The following is a 23,016-nucleotide window of genomic DNA, read 5'->3' as shown; positions in this document are numbered from 1 at the left end:
ATATTGGGTCACATAATAATTGATTGTCCCAATGTAATGTTACGCATAAAACTCATTTCGCATAATTGTTACTGTGCTGGAAATATTAACATTTCTGAAAAATTATAACACAAACCTAACCTAACCTACCCTATTCTACACAAGCTATGCAAAATATTTTCGAAAATACTTTCTGTTTCAGCTGGAGAAAAAGCATGCGAAAAGAGATTTATGCGTAACATTACATTATGTTATGACAATTAATTATTATGCGATGAGATAGGATCCCGCTCCCATATTATACAATGTTATATAATATCGTGTGACAGGGACAACATGATAGTATTGATAGAGTTTTTTTATGTTGTCCCTATTACACAATGTTATGTATAATATTTTATAGGTAATAGGTATTGTGGGAGCACCAATGCATAGAGTCAGACCAAGAATAGTCTGCAGCGGATTTGATAGCCCACGCAGTGCAAGTGTCATTTTAAACGTCAAACTTCTATGAAATTATGACGTATAAATAACACTTACACTGCGTGGGCTATCAAATCCGCTGCAGACTTTTATTGGTGCGACTATAGTAATGTATCTAAAATCGCATGCGATTAGTCGCAAGGTGAATAGAGGCCTTAACGCGGTCACATTAATGGGGATCTTCAAGCCGCTCTGGTGAGTGAGACAGCGCTATGCACGAATATAGCGATGTCCTGCTCTGACGGTGCGGCGTGCGGTCCTCATACGAAGACCGCCTAATAGACGTAAAAATACCAAACCGTGACTTTGGTGCGAAGTTTAAAAAAAACGTCATACGTCCGATAAGGACGCAGTTATGGGTTAGAGCGAGAGACTGCACCAAGGTCGTACGTCTATTGGTACTTAAAAGGTTTTTGGCGTTTTGGTAGTGGTGTGCTCTTTAGTGTTGCACTGATTTCAGAGGGCCTACCGCGAAGCTCGTTCGACGTGTTGCCTCCCCGTCACACTTACGTAAGAATTTACAAGTGCGACAGAGAGGCAACACGTCGAAAGTGGTTCGCGGAAGGCCCTCAGGGTATAATGGTTTGAGTGAATATCTAGATAGTTTTTTTTAATAGGTGTTTTTCGAATTTCTTCTTCTCTTCATTGTGTCTGTCCCTTATGATTTTTAATTTATTCTTTCTAATAAAATAATATATTTTATTGTTATAATTCTGTGTTACCTATACTGAAACTAAACATCTTGAAATTTTTTCATTCTATCATGACTCCTAAGCAGCGACTAAATAAAAAAAAACTCTCAATACAATAAAACATTGAAAAACACCTATTTATTTTAAGCAGTGTTGCCAGTGTATTATTAAAGAGCAGTGTTGTAATTCTAAACATTTCTAGATGTGTTTGCAGCGCGGTTTGTCCACAGGAATGAATGTTGCCATGTTTCGACGAATGGGTAATTTTATGCATGCTCCGACTGTCAACTACCTTTTTTTGGGAATTGCCAGAATTGTAAAAAGTAAACATTAATCATAAAAATAAAATGAAAATCATGAAACCTAGTTTGAACACAAAAATGTACCGTACCGTATCGTACCGTGATTTTATTGTAGTTAAAATTAAATGAACATTACTTAATTAAGTAAGTATGTTTCTTTTTGTATTTAACGAGAAAATACAAAATTAGTTTAGTTAGGTACTCATTAAAATTTATGTACATCAATAGTTTGCCATATAAATATTTTTAACCACTTTAATACATATAAATGGTCAAGCAAATCTTGTCAGTAGAAAAAGACGCGATATTCAAAATACGATATCCCTTCGTGCCTGTATTTTTCAAATTTGCTGCCTTTTTCTACTGACATGATCTGCTTGACCAACTTTAATATGATCATATTTATAAAGAGATCATACAGCCACTTTTTTAAATTATCGATATCGATATCGTAAATTCACCGGGGTCTTTGACCATAGATTATTTTTAATTACTTTAAATAATAGATTATTTTTTACAATCTCTGGCCTTTCCTAAACCTCCAAGGTATCCACGAACACTTACAAATATTACATATATATTAATTTCCTGTGAATAACTGAAGTTAATTTTTCAGGGATTTTTATTCACTACTTATATTACATCACTTGACGGTAGGTATGGTGACGAAACGTTTCGTGTATTTCTAATATTAAGTCACAGTATATCAGTACTTATAATATATAATGTAGTCTCCTAAAAGAAAAAAAAATCCTAAGTCTATTTTAAGGAATTATTGGTTATTTATAAAAAAAAAATCGATATTTGCGATAAACCATACCACGAAATGTTGCGTCAAAAAAAACCTTAAATCTTCTAGTATTGTTTTTATTTTCATAGCTTCAGAGCTCAGTCTACGGTATTTTTTTTTAATTCAGTTATTTACAGGACTCAGGGTTTCCTCTTTTCAGTTTACTATTTACTATGTATTTTTTTTCAACTAATCAAAGCATGGGTTTTCAGCGTTATGGGCACTATGCCTCAGTCCTCTGGCTTCGGCCGAATGTCAAAGTAAGTACTTGTTTATATACGGAGCTTACCACAGGCTTGGCTTAAAAAAAAGTTAACACTCGCCAGTAGAAAGCAAATAGCGAAAAAATAATAAATATTTGAATATTTTTTTATTGGATATATCTTGGAAAAAAGTGAATATTCATATATTTAATTTAGACAACGACTCAAATGCCGTAGACTGAGTTGCCTTCAATTTTTTTTTATTATATCTGCTTTTTTGTTTATATATTCCTGTATACTTTATAGCTCTTCTACTCATTGTCTTATTTATGGCGAATACATAACACACTAACATACATTCGAACATATCTTATTTTCAAAAGGTAAGTGTTGTTGTTATGGGTGGTCATATTTAGTGGAATGTGCATGTTATCATTGTTTAGAATATAGCATCAAAAAAAAAATAATTAAAAGAGCTTCAAGGTTTATTGGCTTTTAGTATTAGACTTTATACTCGTAATTGGTAAAAATTGTAATTTAAATTCCCTTTGTGTAAAATGTTATGATTATACATACAAAATAAATCTGCATTATACAATCCCTTGCTCAGTGAGGCTTCCAAAGTATTATGTGGATATCATCAAAGTCACCCATATATCTTTTAAATTATATATTATCTCATAGTGCTCGTTCTCATATGATATCAAAACTAAAATAAATTCTGCTAAATTGTTTTTGTATATTCCGCTATGTCGCATATATACTTGGCAAATTGTAATGTAATTGTTCTAAAAACCTACATAAGGTTTTATATCACTTAGCGGATTTTACAAACGCAGCACAGCCTTTAGGTGTTTAGCTTTTAAAAAACAAATAATACTAAGACAATATTGTCGTATAAACAATTTAAAATATGTCTCACGAAAGTTTAATATCAACCATGGCGTTTTAACGACAGTAAAAAAAAAACAAATTAATATGTAGCATTTAAAATAGAATTTTATTTATTAGTATTTAAATGAAAATGCTTCACAAACATTTCTTTTCATTTATCGGCCAATGGCGTAAAAACTATCATATCGATAATAATTCAATTAGCTACATCACTATGGTATTGATTAGTATTCGTCCGCATACAAAATCCCAAAGAAATATCAACGATACTCAACTGACATAAGACTCAACTTGCAATGGTGAACTGCAATATAGGATCTTTTTGCGGTTGCACCTAAGGCCGATTAGACGCCTGGTTTTAAACCAATTTACATCGACTCGCTAATCTCATTATAGCTGTCTCGCTCTAGATTTCTCGATATAATTGCGTCTATTTTTGCAAACGTCTCAAGTTCTTATAACTAGGTAGATTAATTTATTTTATGATTAGAAAAATCTCTTAGGAAAAAAAAATGTAGGTACACAAAAAAGGTAGGCACGATTCTAAGCCTTTTTTGCTGTTAAAAAACGCAATAAGTAGGTACTTATACATTAAATAGTTTTTGCAAAAAAACGCAGTAAATACTCAGAATTCTTAGAAATTAAAAAATTTGCATTTTTTTTTCAAAAATGTAAAAACAAAACCATGTTCATTAAAACTGTAGCTCAACTTGGGTCAAGATTTAGGCTATTTTTAGTACGTACAGTATTTATCTTGTGTCTCGTTTCGTTTTTATGCGAATGAGCGAGAAACAAACAATAATGCCGGCTTCTCTTGGCAACCACTTGCATGACCTTACCATAGACCTTTATGTACTAGACCTGCAGTTCAGTAAAAAAATATATTAAAATAAAACACGTAAAAGCGTTCCATTGTGGCCGTGTACAGTCACAACACAGGATTGTTATGCCATTTATAGTTCTTGCTAAATTGGAAATTCTATAGCGTAAATTTTGAACAACCAATTTATCTAAGACCCTAAATCATCGGAAGATCAGCGCTGGAAGTCGCCAGCAACATGCTGAGATTTGACCATTTCGTGACACTTTATTTTTCACTGTTTTTTCTATGTAGTTATGTCTATTGTCTATGTGTTTAAGGGGTCCACTGATTAACAGTCCGCCGGACAGTATCGGCCTGTCGGTTAGAACAAAATTTTGACAGTTCCGAACAACTGACAGGCCGATACTGTCCGGCGGACTGTTAATCAGTGTGCCCCTTTACGAATGAAAAAACTACATATTCTATTCTTTTCTAAATGGCGCAACAATCGCGGAGATTTGTGTACGACAAAAAATCCTGACGGTATACCTTTAAGCATTCTTTTCATATACGTAATGCTTATTTCGTCAGTGATGGAATTCGGTAGGGGTTGCTTGCGGCCCGCGAGCCTCCCTAGCTATTTTGTATGTAATATTGACAAATGATAATGTCTGATAAAGTCATAAATATTAACAAAGTGCGGCCCGCGACCACTTCGTTGGCTGCTATGTGGCCCTTGGCTGCTAAAAGGTTGCCGACCGCTGCTCTACGGCAACCCCAATTTCATTTGGTTTGTACTCCCAAACTAAAGAGTTAAAAAATTTCAAGTTAGTATGTAGACTATAGACTATGTAGGTAGTTATGAAAAAAATAAGGACCAATTGTAGGTCAAACCAATTTGTCAGTCAGTAAAAACCAGGAATTAAAACTATACTAATCCTTTTATTTTGGGTGCTAGTACTAGTGTAAGACAAAGATAGTATGATTCTCTCTGTCTATGATTTTATTTTTATTTTATTCATAAGGCACACTATACAGACGACATTCAATGCATGATTATTGATTACAATAAAAGTGGTAGGCTTTGTATAAAAATGCCATCCCAAATTAGTGAGCACAGCAAGAACAATAAGTAACAACGAGCAAAAACTATCCTAAAATTATAAAAAAAAACACAAAATATCTTAAAACATACTAAATTTTAAAATTACATAAATGATCGTAACATGTTAAATTGCTTACTATTGTTGTTGTGTAGTATAGTGGCCAAGAACACTAATGACTTGCCTCTAGAAAACTGCTAGCCGTGAGTTGAAAATATCGATGTCTCTATATTGTGAAACTAAATCATTGTACTGACGACACATTCTAACGATTGGGTTATAAAAAGATGTATTATTTTTGTACACTTGAAGGGCGAAAGTCCTGGGAGCACGGGATCTGAATCGAGGGGTATTGAAAGTGACCAGGGATAATAAGCTAGGCGAGTCAACTTTATGATGAAGAAGTTTGTGTAGGAATAAGAAGTCATGTAGGAGACGGCGAGACTTAAGGGAGGATATGCTAAGTGTATGTAGTCTTTGATCATAACTATGACGTATGAGATCAGGTTTGTATCGATAGGACAAGAGTTTAAGGCATTTTTTTTGTACTCGCTCAATGTTGTTAGAGTGCACATCGTAATGGGGCGACCAGACGATGCAACCATACTCGAGCACGCTGCGTACGAGACTCTGAAATAGGCAGAGAAGACTGCTCGGCTTTTTGAAGTCTTTGGTAACACGAAGGATAAATCCCAGCATTTGGTTGCTTTTCTTAGTGATATATTCATAGTGGTACCTAAAATTAAGTTGTTCATCGAACCAAATGCCCAGGTCCTTAGCAACAACCCTACGCTCTAATTTCTGACCGGTCAGCTCGTAGTCATAGTAAAGTTTCTGCTTTTTATTAGAAAAAGATATTATAAAACATTTACTAACATTTAAAAACATACGATTACTAAAACACCAGTCAGAAATCGTATGCAAGTCATTTTGTAGCTGTGTGCAATCATCAATATTGTTTATCCTCGTGAACACCTTCAGATCGTCTGCATAAAAAAGTGATGGACAAGAGAGGTTTTCTGCCAAGTCATTTATAAAAACTAGAAATAGCAATGGCCCCAGATGCGACCCTTGCGGCACCCCAGATGTAATGGGCATAGGGGCAGACATAGAACCATTGATAGCTACAAGCTGGCTCCTCTTATTCAAGTAAGAACTTATCCACCTGAACAGACTTCCGTGTATCCCGTAGAACGCAAGCTTATGACAAAGTATACCATGATCTACTTTGTCGAAGGCCTTGGAAAAGTCAGTATATATTGAGTCGACCTGCCCCCTTTTCGCAAAACTGGTACATAAAAAGTTTTTGTATTCTAGGAGATTAGTAATGGTAGACTTATTTTTAACAAAACCGTGCTGTTTTTTGGAAAATAATGTACTAAAGTGATAATAGAGATGTTTATAGACAAGAGATTCGAAAAGTTTTGCTATACACGACAGAATACTTATGGGTCTATAATTTTCGCAACACGACTTGTCACCCGATTTATAAATAGGAACAATGTAGGCAGTCTTCCATACGGATGGGAAAGTTCCTGTCTGTATGGACTTATTAAATATTAAACTCAGTGGCAAACTAAGCTCTTTAGCACAGGAGATAACAAAAGATGGAGGAATACCGTCTGGCCCCGAGCCCTTATTTTTGTCCAGCGACTTATTAATTTTTTCTTCAATCATATTAGCATTCAATCATATTGATTGAAATGAGACAGTCCTTTGACATACTATAAATCCCCATGTAATAGAAAATACAGCGCAATGTGGGGTTGCCAGAGAGCATGACGTATATAAAAGGCATTTACAGGTATAATTTATTTATCAAGCCAATAACCCATGCTAAAAATGCCTTACATCATTTCGGAAAAAAGCTGATACTTTTTAAATGCTGGATCGATTTCTATCAAACATAGCTAAGAACCACCACAAGAAAACTCGCCTTCACGTAAACCGCATCGAAATCAGAGAAGTCAGAGAAATCAGAGAGACAGACAGACAGGCATTTTGCCCTCCTAATAAGCCAAATAGCGCTTACGCTGGCTTACGCTATCTATCTCAATAATAAATTATTTTAAAAATGAAATTATGAGCTATAGAAACTAAAATATAACTAGGCATTTTCTTTTGAGATAGCGCTATTAGGCTTATAGTTCGTTTTTTTAGCATTAGAAATAAGGTAAACAATCTTGATGTGTCTTTTAATTGAAAAACACATTTTAAAAATAAGTTACGGCAAATATGTAACAATTATGAATCTAATACGATCATTTACATTCTTCTGCTTTCATAAGTAGGTAGGTAATATTTAGTTACTGAGTTTTAAAAAGCGTTTTTCTTTTAAAACACATGTCAAGATCGCTTACCTTCTTTCAAGTTCTTTCTAATGCTAAAAAAAACCGGGCAAGTGCGAGTCGGACTCGCGCACGAAGGGTTCGGTACCATAATGCAAAATTAAAAAGCAAAAAAAAAAAACGGTCACCCATCCAAGTACTGACCCCTCCCGACGTTGCTTAACTTTGGTCAAAAATCACGTTTGTTGTATGGGAGCCCCATTTAAATCTTTATTTTATTCTGTTTTTAGTATTTGTTGTTATAGCGGCAACAGAAATACATCATTTGTGAAAATTTCAACTGTCTAGCTATCACGGTTCGTGAGATACAGCCTGGTGACAGACGGACGGACGGACGGACGGATGGACGGACGGACAGCGAAGTCTTAGTAATAGGGTCCCGTTTTACCCTTTGGGTACGGAACCCTAAAAAACGAACTATAGTAGGGCAGCATTGCCGTCAAACGTATACTCGTAACACCCCTCTTTTCGCGTAAGGCAAAAAAAAACAATGAAAAAGCTTATTAAAATTTACGAACTCGTGGTCTAGTATACAAAGGTCGTTCGCTTATAGGTCGCGTGCTGAAGCCAGCCCAGCTTTGCCCTAGATTTAGCTAAACCTAACATAAGGTTTCGTGGCAGCACGTCATTATGACAAGGTCGGTAATAGCTTGTGGACACGCACCAACATTCATGGTAGATGCGAATGTTTGTTAGGGTGGTTCACGTTTGTATGGGAAAAATTTGTTGAGATTTATTTAAGTAATAGTTTTCACATTATTTGAAAGTGTGATTTAAAAGTTATTTGGTGAATAACCATTTTTATTTCTGTTTTTTTTTATGTTTTTTTAGGTGAAATTCTAAAAATCTTACTTCTGACAAATTATAAAAAATATAAATTAAAATGTTTTTCTACTTAAATAAAATTCTGAATAATAAATACTTGTTTTTTGTGGTTTTCATACAACATACAAAATTTTCAAAGTGGTTGAGCACCCTCTTTTTTTTGAACCACCAACATTAGGGTGGGTGTTGACTTTGTTGAAGGTAGGTACTGTTATTAGCTACTTAAGTGATATAGGTACGTACATAATATGTGTACACACAAATAAGGATGCTTAGCCAAGATGCCAATCGTTTTCGCCAATTGCGCCATAGCGAAGGATACGTTAATGTCTCTCTGTCGCACTAATATGGAAGAGTGATAGAAAGAGATTACCGTTTCGTTCGCTACAGCGCAAACGATTGGCATCTTGGTTAGGCTTTCTGACATTGTATGGCAGGATATTGGTACAGATTTGTGTCTGATTTCAGCCATATCACATCTGTATCTATATACATAAAAAAAATATATACATACATAAATTTAAAAAACAAAACAAAAAAAAAATTGTTTGGCGAAATTGACCTAAACTCATATTAAATTTTTTCCTTCTTTTGACCCAAGAAATGCGTGGTTTAAATTATTCGGTTTCCTCATGTTACACCGTGTATATGTATCCCTAAATATAGATTGTCGATGTATTTAGAGTAGGTACCATTTATTTGTAGATGGTACCACTGATGGTTATTAAATAATGTGGTCATTCATTAAGTGTAGTTTTGATATTATGACGAAATATTTACCTACCTAATTAGTAGAACTGTGAAATATTGGTGAATGGATATTAGGCTAAAAATTTATATATTTAGGGGAGACCGAGATGAGTTCTGACAGAGGTGACATCATCGATTTTTAAATATCTATTGGTTCGCCTAGGTTACTCAAAACCTAACTCTCGCTAGATGGCACCACTTTTGCAAAATTTCAAATTTTATTTTTTTGTGAAATGGTCTTGGTATTTGTATACTTAAAAGTATGTTTCGCGCACTCTTTAAGTAAATATTGAACTATTAAAATAAACATTGAATACTTCATTGTGCAAAAACCACCTTTTTAATTCGACGGAGTGTTGCTGTCACGCTTTTTCCTACTATTACTCACACATGCAAACAGTGTTTCCGTGATCCTTGTAGTAGACAATTTCACACAACGTAAGTATGTTGCAATAGCGTAACGGTATGTTCGTGGAAATACGTGCAAGAGGATTGGGGTTCAAGACTGGTGCGAGTAGGTAATTTCTTTTTGTTTCTCCTTTGTGTTATCTTACCTTTAAACCAGCAATTATTAGATATATAATTATTTATTTATATATTTGGATGGTATCAGAAACGGCTCTAACGATTTCGATGAAATTTGCTATAAGGGGTTTGATCTCTTAGCTAGGTCTATGAGAAAACGCGCATTTTTGAGTTTTTATGTTTTGTAAGCTTTGGTCGGTCTCCCAGATATTCAATCTCCGCTTGGCAACTAATCCCAGAATTGGCATGCGCACCAGTTTTTACGAAAGCGACTACCTGACCTTCCAACCCAGAGAGTAAACTTATTTGGATTAGTCCGGTTTCCTCACATTGTTTTCTTTCACCGAAAAATAGGTATCGGTGTATAAATAGGTAGGTATCAAATGCTATTTCGTACAAAAGTTCGAAAAATCATTGGTACGAGCCGGGGTTAGAACCCGCGACCTCCGAATTGCTTTCCGCTAGGCCAGCAGCGCTTCCCCCACATACTCAGTGTTATCAGGTTTTTAGGGTTCCGTACCCAAAGGGTAAAACGGGACCCTATTACTAAGACTTCGCTGTCCGTCCGTCCGTCCGTCCGTCCGTCTGTCACCAGGCTGTATCTCACGAACCGTGATAGCTAGACAGTTGAAATTTTCACAGATGATGTATTTCTGTTGCCGCTATAACAACAAATACTAAAAACAGAATAAAATAAAGATTTAAATGGGGCTCCCATACAACAAACGTGATTTCTGACCAAAGTTAAGCAACGTCGGGAGGGGTCAGTACTTGGATGGGTGACCGTTTTCTTTTTGCTTTTTTTTGTTTTTTTTTTTTGCATTATGGTACGGAACCCTTCGTGCGCAAGTCCGACTCGCACTTGCCCGGTTTTTAAAAAATCAAAAACGATTACTTATGAAAGCAGAAGAATATAAATGATCGTATTAGATTTAAAATTGTTACATATTTGCCGTAACTTATTTTTTAAAATGTGTTTTTCAATTAAAAGACACGTCAAGATTGTTTACCTTATTTCTAATGCTAAAAAAAACAAACTATAGTAATAATTGTGTTTTTCATTCATAGACAAAATCCATTATTTTTAACCACAGGAAATTTTATACACTTCTTTTTAGGGTTCCGTACCCAAAGGGTAAAACGGGACCCTATTACTAAGACTTCGCTGTCCGTCCGTCCGTCCGTCCGTCCGTCCGTCCGTCCGTCTGTCACCAGGCTGTATCTCACGAACCGTAATAGCTAGACAGTTGAAATTTTCACAGATGATGTATTTTTGTTGCCGCTATAACAACAAATACTAAAATCAGAATAAAATAAAGATTTGAATGGGGCTCCCATACAACAAACGTGATTTTTGACCAAGGTTAAGCAACGTCGGGAGTGGTCAGTACTTGGATGGGTGACCGTTTTTTTTTTGCTTTTTTTTGTTTGTTTTTTTTTTGCATTATGGCACGGAACCCTTCGTGCGCGAGTCCGACTCGCACTTGCCCGGTTTTTATTGCAGTGAGGATGTCCTGATTGTAAAAATCAGAGAGATTAGGTAGAGTATAATTTCTAATTATCTTTGTAAAAATAAAAGAATACGTGTAGCCCATACTTAATAATCGATGTATGATAATAAGAAAAAATAATTAAAAATAAAAAAACAATACGAAATTTAGGTGTAACAAAAATACAAAAAGTTATGTTCCAGCATACAATGACTGGGGATCGAACCGGGAATCTTCCGTTTGCAAGCAAAAAAGCGACTGTTTGCATAACACGCCATGATAGTTCTTAGCTAAGCTGACGAACTTCTCGCTTAGGTCAATTAACTACCTGTCAAATATCAGTGTCAACAAAACTGCACTAAACATGACGGCACTCCAAATTCGAGTCGTGGTCAGCCCGGCAACGTCGGAAATGGTATGGCAACGTCGCAAATGTATCTGTACACGGCATTTGTGACACACACATACGTAAAATTGATGAAAATTTAACTATGATTTTTGCATGATTTCTGTATGAAACATTGTTTTCCTGTTAATTTCGCGCAAACGAATATTCGAAAGAAGATAAATGCGGAAATATTTGTGTACTAATAGTGTGTAGTTACTTAATGAGCTTTGATTGAATTTTGTATGAAAAGCGAACCACCTTAAGTTGTTTTTCGAATAATCCAACGAGATAGTGTTGCGACGTTATATGATAATTATGACATATCGACATCGATAAATTTTAAATCGATTCAACTTAATTATTGCAATCATGTTCATTGTATATAGATGCTAAATTAACTATAGTCGGTACAGTCGGTTCCCTAACGTAAGTATCCACCTTTCTATACAATTAGTATGGCAACGTGGGTACTTAAGTTGGGGCACCGACCGTACATAGTACCCTGTCCATGGTATTCATCAATCCATTATGATTGGATTTACGAGTAAAGTAAAATAATCCTTTCCACTATAAAAAACAATAAACAAAACTAATTGTTCAAATCTGTATTTAACGATATATATTTGAATCGTCGGACGCTCCGGCCCGGGCTCGGCCCGGTCTAGCGTGAGGCATCCTTGATATGATATCTTAATATAAGGCATTGGGCTAAAAAGGCGTTATATTTCAGAAGTTGAGAGCTTAATAAATAATGGAAATATCGGTTTTTTAAACCAAAAGGCCTACCGTAAACTACTTCGTTCGTTCGTCTATTTGCCTCTTTATCACTCAAATATGCAAGAGAGATAGAGAAGTAGATATCGATAGTTCGATTTTGGATGTTTTCCGATAGTGGAGGTGTATTCCTATTTGTCCCCGCCAGGTACAGATGGGAATAGGTGCATATGAAACATTCCCATCTGTCCCCGCCTCATGTACGGCAGCGGTCACGTGGGGCGGAGACAAATGGGTACACGTACACACTCGATAGGCCCTGAGCGCAATTGAATTAGGATTGTCATTAGTGAAAAAATAAATTTATGACGGCCATTTACTGCTTCAAAAGTTGAGCCTTAAACATCACGCTTCGCCGTTTTAAGCATTCGATTCGCGTTTCGTTTTTCGACCTTGAATGAAACTAAGTAAAAAGGAATTTATACCTTTTTTACTTCTAAAATTGAGCCTTAAAGCATCACGCTTTGCCATTTTGAGCGTTAAGGCTGATTCAGACGGCGCGCGTACTCGCATGCTATTTTAGTTACATTGCAGACTGTTGGTTACGTCCAATTAAACCCACCAATCAAAAACCGCAATGTAATGAAACTCGCATGCGAGTTGTCGCATCGTCTAAATGAGCCTTTAGATTCATAGTAAACTCGTTGGAGCGTTAGATTCATAGTAAGCTCGTTGACCTTGAAACTAAGTAATAAGTTTAATTCCAGCCCGCACGATCTACTGCTACGAGTGCGACAGCTGGACGGACCCGCGCTGCAAGGACCCGTTCAACTACACGGCGCTGCCGCGCGACCAGCCGCCGCTGCAGACCTGCAACGGCTGCTGCGTCAAGATGGTCCGCTACTCTAAGAGCCGTAAGTCTTTCTAGACCCTGCCTCAATACTCACGTATCTTAAGGCAAGAGTACCCCATCAAGAGTAATCCCTAGGGAACACCTCAGGTCAAGATGGTCCGCTACTCAGAGCCGTAAGTCTTTCCATACTAGACCCTGTCAATCCATACTCTCGTATCTTAAGGCAAGAGTCCACATTGCAATCCATTGGGAAAACCGCGCTTAACTCATTCCACAGCTACTGCAGCGTCAAGATGGTTCGCTACTCTAAGGGTCGGTTGCACCAAACTGTTACGAACGTTAAAGAGTTCGCTAAATTTTTATGTATGGAAAGTTTCATAGTAAAGGCGCGGGGCGCGCCGGCTGACGATGATCAGTCTGTCAAATGTGGTTGGTGCAACTGGCACTAAGAGTCGTAAGTCTTTCTTCACTAGCCCATGCCACTCAATACTCCCGTATCTTAAGGCTCTTAGTACAGAATAAGAGTAGGTAGATTACTCATTCTACAGCTGTCAAGATGGTCCGCTACTTTCTATCCGTACATCTTAATATAATGTCCCTCCTTTGTTGTTTAACTCTTGAATTAGTAGTCGAGTTCATCATTTTGTGCATCTTGCGATTGGCATCGGCGTCGAACCTTGTGAACACGCCGCCATTCTTTATCAACGACTTATGTAACAACACCCATAAATGGACATTTTCATTTATTCTTATTGAAAATATAAATATTTAACATCTGAAATTGATTCGAGTAACTCTAATCAAAATTTAAAATTACATTAAATATATCATTATAACTGCCAAGCGGTGCCCAGGCTCCCATGAGCCGTTGCAAAAGCCGGGACAACCCGAGGAAGACGATTATCAATTTAATTCCTATTGTTGTAATCACTATTATTATATTATAGAATTACATAATGATAGTATGATATGTCCAAGGCTCGGAACCGGTTTTTATTCATACAAAAAATACCGGTATTTTTTCGTTCTTTGTTTTATTATTTCATTTTTAATGGGACAATCTTAATACTAAGTTGTTGCCTAAATACATGATTCAGTCCTACGTAAAGCGCATAAAATAATTAAATATATTGGCATATTTGGGGTTTTTAAAAAAAACCGGTTCCGAGTCTTGGATATGTCAAATCAAGTTTATCGATATCGACTTATAAAGCAACTTTCATTTGTCCTCGCACTAGTGAACGTAATGTAATGTTACAAAACAATGCTTTGTGTTTTGTAAAGCCCGCTCTACACTCGTCCGCGAATCGCGACGCGAAGCCGCGAACCCGAGTGTGGTATCGATATCGCAGATCTGCGAACTCGACTCCACACTCACGTTCGCCGCTTCGCGCCGCGATTCGCGCACAAGTGTGGAGCGGGCTTCATGTTCAATAAAAAAAGCTTATAAATCTGCTTTGGCTATGATTATAAATCACAATGATTGAACCTTTTTAATTTCCTTCCAGCGTACGAAGTGGTCCGGCGCACGTGCACATCCCAGCTTCAGATCAACCTGTTCATGGTCGACCATGTTTGCATGATGGAAAGTACGGGCACTGGCCACATGTGTTTCTGCGAGGAGGACATGTGTAACGCGGGCGCCGGCGCGCGCGCAGCCGCCTGGTTGCTCGCGCTTGCGTGTGCATGTGCATGGAGGTGAAGCGTAGTGATGGGCGAGGTCGATCGATAAAGCCTATTGGTTTCGATAAAAAAATGGTTATCGATAAAATCGTTAGCTTGGGTACTTGACATTTTGGTCGTGTTACTCCGAAAGCTTGGAAGTGTCCAGTTTTTGGTTAATGTTAGTCCATGAAAAGTCTGCAGCGATTTTGATAGCCCACGCAGTGCAAGTGTCATTTTAAACGTCAAACTTTATGAAATTATGACGTGTAAATAACACTTGCACTGCGTGGGCTATCAAACTGGTAAACTTTTCTTGGTCTAACTCTACTTGACATTTGGTCATGATAGTCCAAAAGCTTGATTTCCAGTTTTTGGCTAGAGGAGTCTATAAATTAAATTGTTATAGAGGTTTCGATTGAGATGCCTATTAGGATCTATTTTGTTGAATTATATAAGTAGTTCTAGATCCTTCAAAAGTCGGTTGTGATGCTTTATTTGAATTCGGAGTTAACTATTCAATGCGTTGAGGGTTTTACGACGCTAAAATTGATAATTATAATCGTAATTTTAAAATTATGGCGTTTAATATGTTATCGAGCTGTTGTGGAAAGTTAACGGTTAAAACGAAAATCATTTAAATGTTAATTCGAGAACCAATAGGCCCGGAATTTAAAACATCGATAAATACCTGCATTTTAATATTTTGAGTCATTTACCTACACCTACTCAAGTTTACAACGACATCCAGTCATTAACGCTAGTTTAAAATTTGCAACCAGATTGGAGAAAATATATGTATAAATCTCAAATACGCAAAAAATGGAAATACGTTTAATTTTTTACTATCGTACCGTGTCGTATTACATGATTAGAATGTGCACGTATTTTTCGATGTCTCCGTGAATTTGAAAGAACATCAAAAGCACTGGCTTGTGAAATTAAATTCGTTAAAATTTTTAATGAATCATGAATTGAGAACTGCACCTTGTACATCAATCTTATCGATATCGATAAGTTTAATGTGGAAGGTGTGGTACAATTTTTGACTGCGAAATTTAAACTGTTTATTTTTTTGTTGGTGATTTTTAGCAATGACGTCAGGTTTCACAGTGAAAATTGTATTAAAATTTGACAAACATTTATTTATTTGACCAAACCAGTGTTCCAACAACGACTGTTCGACTGAGCCCAAACTAGACTTTCGTCCAACGTAGTATAGTCGAGCTTTTTCACATCACTATACGTCCCTCAGAACTCGTACCTGGTATTTATGTACTGATGTGGAAAACCTCCATCATTCGCTCTCACGATAACATTTTGCTCTAACCTAGACGTAGTTACGAGAATTCCAAACGATTAGCTTGTAAATAGTGCGGCACGGACGTGCGTATCGATATCGATAAAGCTGACACACTCAATGCTTTCTTATTGGTCCAAATTTCTTAGACCAAGTTGAATTTGCTCATAGATGCACGTAAAATAGATGTGGGGCACTTTTAGATAGATATTAAATTGTTTATAGAGGAATTAGCTTGGACTGCCGTACATAAAGGGGTGTAAAATAGGATAGTTTGGTTAATAGATATTTTAAAACGTTTTTACAACGATTGGCGGTCTGATTTGAATAAGGCTCATGCACTTTAAAAAATCTGGCAAGTTCTTTTACTTTTGAAGTTGCAATGTTAGATTTTGTAAACTCTTGCCTTATATGGTAAATCGTCAAAAACTAGCCACTGTTTAGTAACTGGCCACCTTATACTAAAAATGAATTCTATTCACCTATAAACAGAATTTATTTTTAGTATAAGATATCAAACTGGTCACCCTTCAAGTTATTGAAATGAATTCTGTTTATAGGTGAATATAATCCATTTTTAGTATAAGGTGGCCAGTAATTGACGTTTTACCTATTTAAATAGTGTTTTTGTCGATCTGGAACACACCACTCTATTTTTATTGTGCAATTGAGTCCTTACATTACTTCTATCTACAAAAAATGTACGATACGATAATGTATCAGAAATCAACGTCATAAGATTTTTGTCTTCTTCGTGCCCTAAAAATAGGGTTGGATTAGGTAGAAAATTAAATTGCAGCTAGATTTATTCTAAAAGTGATTGACGTGATTGTGTTTGATTTTGTTTGTTTTATAGTTAGTGTCAAAATGAAAAGGGTTCACGGCCCGATTTAAATTTTATGATACGTCAATTAATAAATCTAGAAACGATATGAATTAGATATGTCAGTGTCAAAGTGACGTTTCTTCAAAAAACGTCACTTTTGACACTGACACATCTAATCCATATCGTTTCTAGATCTATTTGACGTATCTTAAAGCTCGAATCGGGCAGTAAGGCGCGAATGATACTGATGATATTAGTAATAAAGTAACAGAGAAGACCGAAAAGATTAAGATTTGAACAGGTTACCTGTACAATTGTACATAAATCAGCTCGTAAGTTACTTTTTTACCTATATCAGGGGTCTTCAAACTATTGCCCGTTCTGGTCCGCAGAAAAGCGACACGGCCGAAAGGGCTGGCAAAGGTTTGGTCCGCCATTTATCTAAGTGTGGCCCTCGGGTCAAAAAGTTTGGAGTCCCCTGACAATATGGTTGTATTGCTGTGCATAATATGATTAATATGATAACGGGAAGCCTTGTGGTTGAAATGACGACGTGTAGTGATTTTAAATTCGGATACTAGTTATTCCTTGGTGATTAATAAAGGCAATAGATTGAGAAAGTTAACGAATTATAGATATTTTATTCTGCTTTTTTTGACGTTTCGCGTGACGGGCGTAGATGTACGATGCTAGTTTTAGAAGAAGATGCAAACAAGGTGACCTCTTTAATAATAAATATAGTGCTAGAACTTGGCCGCGACACTCCCGTGCGGCCTTAGCTTAACTAATTTAGGAACATAAACACCAAATAATTTTTAATCGTTAATTAGCTAATAAATAATTAATAACTTAGCGTTTGATAATGCGGCGATTTTTAGGTAGTTTTCATTTTAAACAAAGCACTAAACGTGCATAGAAGTGAGACATAAGTGCATAAAAGTTATTTCATTAAATTTTGGGATTTTTGGGATCATCTCGTTGTTGGGTTGAATTATTTTTTATGAAATTCAAACGAATAGCGAGATGCGAGTATCCCTAAGGCACTGCTCCATAGTGAGATGTTTGTGAATAATAGCTTTATAAAACCGTAGTTCCTTTTACTCAAAATCGGAGCCACACTAGGTTATAGGCAATTTGATTTAACGCCATATCATCAGTAGGTTAGTAATCTGATTAAGGAATGCAAAGCCCGCATGAAAAACCGGTTATTCCGGAAGAAACCGGTTCATACTTGGTTAATACTTGAGGAGCTTTAAATGATTATATGTATGCAATTAGGTTCTGGCTGTTCATAAAACAACAATGAAAATATTAAAAAAAAAAAACAAAAATAATTACGCTTACGCTTTTATTAAAAGAGTTATTCACTAGGCGACTCATTCTCATTGCACATGTAAATAAGCGCAAAGTAAACTATATTTCCGGTAATACATGTCTCAAAAAACCGGTTTAGAATATCGAAAAACCGCTTCACTTTTCGGCGAAATTTGCATTCCCTAGTTTTAATGTAAGTGCAAAGCATAATATAAGGAGATGAATATTGTATGTATATTAAAAATATAGTATGACTATATCTATAAATAGTTTACATAATCTTCCTTGTTAACTCTAGTTCTTAACTGACGTTTCTGAATTAAATAGATACTCCGATTATTTTAAAATTTCTAGCTCTAGAGTAAGTTCGGTCTGACATGTCTCGACCCATCGCATGTCTCATAGAAGATATCCAAAATGTCGTCTAGGATGGTTTTAAGAAATTGGGTATTCCACAACACAATAAAAACAAACCGGTTACTCGTGGGCTGTCGGCCAAGCCTCTTACTCTATCCGCCCAAGACAAAATTTGCCAAGACAAATGCAACTTTGATTTGTTTATTTTCACAAATCAAATCAATCACAAAGGAGACCTTTTTATAGGCCTCTGGGCGGTTAAAGGATAAAATGGAGAGAAAAATCCTCTTGTGAGTAATATGTATATACAAATGTCTTCGATATACCGTTAGCAATTAGCATCAAATATAATAGATGACCGCCAAAGTAGCCAAATAAACCGTAACACACCTTTGTTACCGACATAATGTGTACCGATATTTTTGGCAACTTTGGTCGTCACTATATAATTAATTGATGCATGTACTTTGCCTTAAATTGTGTTGAGGAATATCCAACTACACCTTACGTACTCAGTTTCCATACTTGTTAATATTCGGGTATGTTCGGCAATTTAAACAATTTTTACCTAATTTTGTGTGATAAAGATAAGAAAAGTGTGTATAGAACTATAGACGATCCTTTCTTGAAATGAAACTGGAGTCCGTCTAAGCTAATTTTGCACCAATTTGAATAGACAAAGTGAGGGGGTTCATAGAAATTATACATTTATGATGACATTGCCACAATTTGTCATTGCAAATGCAATGCAGAATTAACTTGGTCCGACTCTACACCGTTGCAGTGCAATAATATTCAATTTATTGCTTACTGGAATTCAGGCTCATTCCAATTACAATAGTAATTAAAATGTGAGTCGTAATCGGGTATTGTGAAAGTATTTAGAATCAAAACGGAAACAGTGGCTCAGGTCGAACAGTGGCTCAATCGCCCAAATATCGCTCTTGTTTAAATTAGGTGGAGTGAGCCACTGTACCCAGCCTTTTTTACCGAGCCACAGTTCCCTCCTTGACCGTCAACTTAAGTGTTTAAAATGCCGGATAAACCATTCTTCGACAGTGTTATGTCTAGGGTTGTAGCATGTCACAGCACTGTAGCAGGCTTCCCACTGCCCCAGACACCTCGGAATGCGAATCTTTAAGATAGCTGCAACTTGGCTGGGGTACTACCCCGCCTACCCTATGGTCGACTTTTACGATTCCATATTTGAATCAGAATGTTGATTGTGAAATTGACTTTTTATGTTTTTCGAATTAAAATAGAGTTAGACCAAGAAAAGTCTGCAGCGATTTTGATAACCCACGCAGTGCAAGTGTTATTTATACGTCATCATTTCAAAGAAGTTTGGCGTTTAAAATAACACTGTCACTGCGTGGGCTATCAAAATCGCTGCAGACTTTTCTTGGTCTAACTCTAGTCGCTAAATATGTTTTTTGCTTATTTATTGCAAGATTTCAAAATGTTATTTAATGACTTTTCGATTCTGTAAGAATATCTGTTTGATATCAAAAAAGGAAATTTAGTTTTATTCTGCTTCATATATTTTGGGATATTGTTAAAGTCTAATGGTGGTGTCAGCTAACTTAAACCCTATATTATTACCTATTAGTTACTATGAAAGCTGATAATAAGACTAAGTAACATTTTACCTAAATCGCTTTAATTTTAATAATTAGTATTTACCTATTATAAGAATGCGATGTAGTGTTGGAATATATTTATTTATTAAATGATAGATGTCTAAAACTTCGTGAACTTGTCCAAAAAATACAATTTACTTAAAATTTAGTAAAAATATCATCGTTATTTGAAACACACTTTTTATAAAAGTGGTTTTAGAAAATATTGGACTTGAAACTGGTGTTATTAAATTAAGAAAGTCGGTACCAGTAAAAACATGAATACCAGATAGCGTAAAGACTCCAGTAATCGACATGTCAAGACACAATATTCGACACCTTCCTGTCAACTATATTGCTATGACATAATGATTGAAAAATGTCGATTATTGGAGCTGTGTCGCGCACTGGAGCCTCTACAAATCCTAACTTTGAATCAGAACTTATTAAAAAAGTATATTTCAACACATATATTTATTAATCTTCTTCCTTCACTTTATTACGGCATATCACGCATTAGAAAACTAGCTCGGACCGTACTCATAGTCAATTAGACTTCTAAGACACTAATTGTTATCTTTATTGAACAAATAAGCATGTATTATTTACATCAACAATATACTCGAAGAAATCCAATAATGCTGTCAATTTTTACAAATTGCGCTGTAGTATTTTTTCTTGTGTATTGTCGTAACATTTTAAACTATTTTTTTTAACTAATACCATCTAATAATTATGTTGCAAATGTCAGAAAATATTTTTACGTCGGCTGAAAAAGTTTTATAAATAAAATGCTTTTATCGATAAAACTATCGATAAAAATCGGAGTGTCACTAAGCCGCTCAACCAAGCAACTCAAAAATATTTTTCAACATAAATTATGGATGGTATTTTAAAGTTTTTTTTTCAAAATTGGTTAACTCTTGCACTTCCTAAAGCTACGCTTCCGCGACTAACCGAAATCTAACCGCTCCGAAGGCTGGGGTCTCTATTCAAAGGTCAATGGAAACTGAGACAACATGACCCTTAATAATATACTTGAATACAATTTGCTTTCTGACCCTTCAACAGGTACATGTGAGCTTACCACAAAATATTAGGTTAAATAAAATCAGATTTAAGGTTAGAATCAATGTCTCAATCTCCACACCGTCAGAGGCTTCAGCCGACTCCAAACGCAATGTGGCCTGTCTGTTTAATTTTTCTCATGTTATTCTATGGTTCAACAATAAATGTGCTGTACACCTTAAATGTCAGGTTTAACAATATTTACCAATTATAAATGCATTAGAATATAAATACGATCAAAAGAACCCCATGGTCATATGCCTGAAATTATGATCTTTTGCTTTAACAAAAGATTATTACATTATTTTTGTGAGACTTCTGCGTTATAAGATCTAAAAACTCGTATTTTATAGAAGTTATTTCATTGTAAGGGTACCAATGCATTTATCGGCTTGAGCCGATGATAATTCCTTCGTCACAGGCTGATATCGCATCACGTCTTCAGAGTCGAAGTGAAACGAATATTTTTACTAGTTAGACCGAGATAATCCTGCAACGATTTTGATAGCACACGCAGTGCAAGTGTTATTTGTACGTCATAATTTCATAGCAGTTGACGTTTAAAATAACACTTGCACTGCGTGTGCTATCAAAATCGTCGCAGATTTATCTCGGTCTGACTCTATCGCTCTTATAACATAGACAATATGTGACGTCCCACGGGAAAAGGTACCTTATGAAGGTTGGCGCTTACGCTATTATTAACGCCGCTCCAATATTTTTGCGGCGCTATGCGACGTAAGCGCCAGCCGCCATAAGGTACCTTTTGCCGTGGAACGCCACATATGGATCTTTTTTTTTATTGGCTCAAGCAATTTCGGAGTTGACAAATGCGGTCTCCTTAAATTGGTAAATATTGGTATACCAGCAGTGTGTCGATGTTAAATGTTTCTAATTTTCTTTTAATTTCTTTGTCTTCTAGAATGGGCAATGTGTACGTTTTCGTTGTATAAGTGTAAATTTGTTGTATGTTAAAACAATTCCAATCGATGTTAAAATAAAACTATATCGCTTTAAAAAAATAGGAAAGGCTATGAACTAAACTGCACTTATAATTTTGTCGTTAATACGTGCTTAGTGAAAAACAAAGTTATGAATGCAGTTTTTTTTATATTCGATACAATAGAAAAAATGTAAGCTGGCGGTTTGGTCGGATGCGGGAAAAATGCTTTTATGCTGACAATAAATCAGTGCAGTATTATTTAATCGAATATTACCACAATCTACATTGGCTTCAAACCTAAGGTAAAAAAATGTTTTTGTCAAATATTGAGAAGTGCCATAATTATAAAAATATTGTTATATAATTGCATTATCATTTTATTCACCCCTTTCCATTTTTGAAAACAAAAATTCCAATTAAAATAAAAAGCAATATACTTAATTAATGACAGCGCCATCTCTTAAGTGTTACAATAACTAGAATTATCGAATTTATTATCGATAACGATAACTTAAACATCCCTAAGCACAAAAAAGGGATTTGTATTATATTATATTGCCTAATGTAATGTTTGAGAATACATAAGTCAGACCTTAAACTAGAACTTAAGCTTTTCGGTGAAGGAAAACATCGCGAGGAAACCGGACTAATCCCAATAAGGCCTAGTTTCCCCTCTGGGTTGGAAGGTCAGATGGCAGTCGCCTTCGTAAAAACTAGTGTCTACGTCAAATTATGGGATTAGTTGTCAAGCGGACCCCAAGCTCTCATGAGCCGTGGCAGAATGCC

At 35.8% G+C, this 23,016-nt stretch overlaps 1 protein-coding gene across 2 annotated transcripts in view; it reads left to right on the top strand.

Annotated features, from left to right (window-relative positions):
- LOC134677102 (protein quiver) overlaps nt 1-22,594 on the top strand; it is a 43,490-nt gene extending 20,896 nt beyond the window's left edge. Inside the window, exons 4-6 of one of the 2 annotated variants that reach the window (XM_063535557.1) lie at nt 2,459-2,506; nt 13,056-13,202; nt 14,650-22,594. In XM_063535557.1, the coding sequence (XP_063391627.1) occupies nt 2,459-2,506; nt 13,056-13,202; nt 14,650-14,843 (389 nt within the window). In that variant the 3' untranslated portion in view covers nt 14,844-22,594. The remainder of the gene's footprint in view (nt 1-2,458; nt 2,507-13,055; nt 13,203-14,649) is intronic. The other variant, XM_063535558.1, reaches the window with a different exon arrangement.
- The last annotated feature ends 422 nt before the right edge of the window (nt 22,595-23,016 follow it).

This window comes from Cydia fagiglandana, chromosome 25 (assembly GCF_963556715.1).
Source record: "Cydia fagiglandana chromosome 25, ilCydFagi1.1, whole genome shotgun sequence".
Taxonomy (NCBI): Eukaryota; Metazoa; Arthropoda; class Insecta; order Lepidoptera; family Tortricidae; genus Cydia; species Cydia fagiglandana.
The sequence above is the reverse complement of the archived record's forward strand: the minus strand, read 5'-3'. Positions and strand labels throughout refer to the sequence as shown.